Source organism: Fukomys damarensis, unplaced genomic scaffold (genome assembly GCF_012274545.1).
Source record: "Fukomys damarensis isolate Sample0158 unplaced genomic scaffold, DMR_v1.0_HiC HiC_scaffold_19, whole genome shotgun sequence".
Lineage (NCBI taxonomy): Eukaryota > Metazoa > Chordata > Mammalia > Rodentia > Bathyergidae > Fukomys > Fukomys damarensis.
This window is the reverse complement of record NW_022900931.1, coordinates 25,753,832-25,755,307: the sequence shown is the minus strand read 5'-3', so window position 1 is coordinate 25,755,307 and position 1,476 is coordinate 25,753,832. Positions and strand designations below refer to the sequence as shown.

General features: G+C 53.7%; 1 protein-coding gene and 1 non-coding gene across 2 annotated transcripts in view; both read left to right on the top strand.

Annotated features, from left to right (window-relative positions):
* Positions 1-64, top strand: part of Atn1 (atrophin 1) — a 7,848-nt gene extending 7,784 nt beyond the window's left edge. Inside the window, exon 11 of the mRNA XM_010611722.3 lies at positions 31-64. Within this exon, the coding sequence (XP_010610024.1) occupies positions 31-64 (34 nt within the window). The remainder of the gene's footprint in view (positions 1-30) is intronic.
* A 1,203-nt stretch (positions 65-1,267) lies between these two features.
* Positions 1,268-1,329, top strand: LOC117286966. Its single transcript, XR_004518165.1, has one exon. It is a non-coding gene; the product is annotated as a U7 small nuclear RNA (small nuclear RNA).
* The last annotated feature ends 147 nt before the right edge of the window (positions 1,330-1,476 follow it).

Genomic DNA, 1,476 nt, shown 5'->3' with positions numbered 1-1,476 from the left:
CAGCCTCACCTCTGCCCTTTCCCTCCCCAGTCATCTGAAGAAGGAAAGCGACAAGCCGCTGTAGAGCCTGCAGGTCCCAGGGCTCCTATACCCGGAACGCGGACTGCTCCTGCCCGCTGTCACCTGGAACCGAGCGATCGACAGGGGCCTCTGCAGCTGGGTGGAGGGAGGAGGCCTGGAGGGGCTCAGTAGGCCAAGCCCGGGATGTGGAGAGGCGGGGAGAAGCCCAAGGTGTCTCGGACCAGGTCCCTCTTCCTGTCCCTGGCTCCCCTCGTCCCCCATGCCCAACCTTCAGTGGCCACCACCCCTCCCCGACCCCGTTGGTGTGATGATTTCATCCGTTAGATGTGGCTGTTTTGCGTAGCATCGTGTACCACCCCTGCCCTGCCCAGTCCCTGTGTGCGCGACCCCTCTGCAATGTATGCCCTTGCCCCACCCAACATTCATAATTTATATATATAAATATCTATATGACGCTCTTTAAAAAAAATCCCAATCAAAACCAACCAAACAAAAACACCCTCACGACTCCCCAGAAAGATGGCTGTGACTTGTTCTTTGTGGACCACGGGGTGGGGGCGGGGTGGGCATGACGGACACGGGACAGACCTGGAAGGTTCTAGGTCGGCAAGACCTTAGAGGCCCGAGAGAAACCGGGAGGACGGGAGGCTGGGGGAGTTGGGCAGAGCTTCAATAGGCCAAGGCGATTAGCACCTATCCTGCCCACACCCGCCTTTCGCATGGGGTTGAACCCAGGCCCTTTTCAGAGAGGCTGTGCTCCAATTCGCGATCCTCCCGCTTCAGCTTCCCAGAATGCCGGGATTGCAAGCAGGCGCCACGCCCTCCTAGCGCCTCTCATCCTTAACTATGCTATGGTTGAAGAATGGAGACCTTCCGCCCGGAAACGTCATGCAGTTTTGCCGACCCCTAAAGCAGGACAGTTTAGCAAAGTGCTGGTTAGGGTCTCGCAATGGGGCTTTTATTGCTGTGAAGCTGTCTTCGGGTTTTAAAAAAAGACTGGGGATTGGTTGGCTTTTTCGCCAATCAGCATCGAGCTCATTTACATACTAGATACCATACGTTCAGAAACTAGAAATAAATGACTTCGCCTATTCCTTAGAGTACTGTTTCTTCTACCGAAAGCATACTGTGCTCTGTTGTTTATACATTAGCAGCAACTTGGAGAAAAGAAAATAGCACTCTAATCTCACCCTCACTCATAGCGGAGTTAATGGATACCCCGGAGTCGCTCCAGCAAAGGCTCCGCAAGTGTTACAGCTCTTTTAGAATTTGTCTAGTAGGTCTTCTGGCGCTTGTCGGAAGGCCCCTTCTCTTTATAGGTTTGAAGTAAGAACTGTACTGTTTTTTGCGAGCTCTCTTGTTTTAACTCCCGTTTTTTTTCCTGGTTGTTGAATCTGGGGTTATGTGGGGGCACTTCCGGCTGCGGCGGATGCTGCTTCGCTTTCCCGCCGCCGC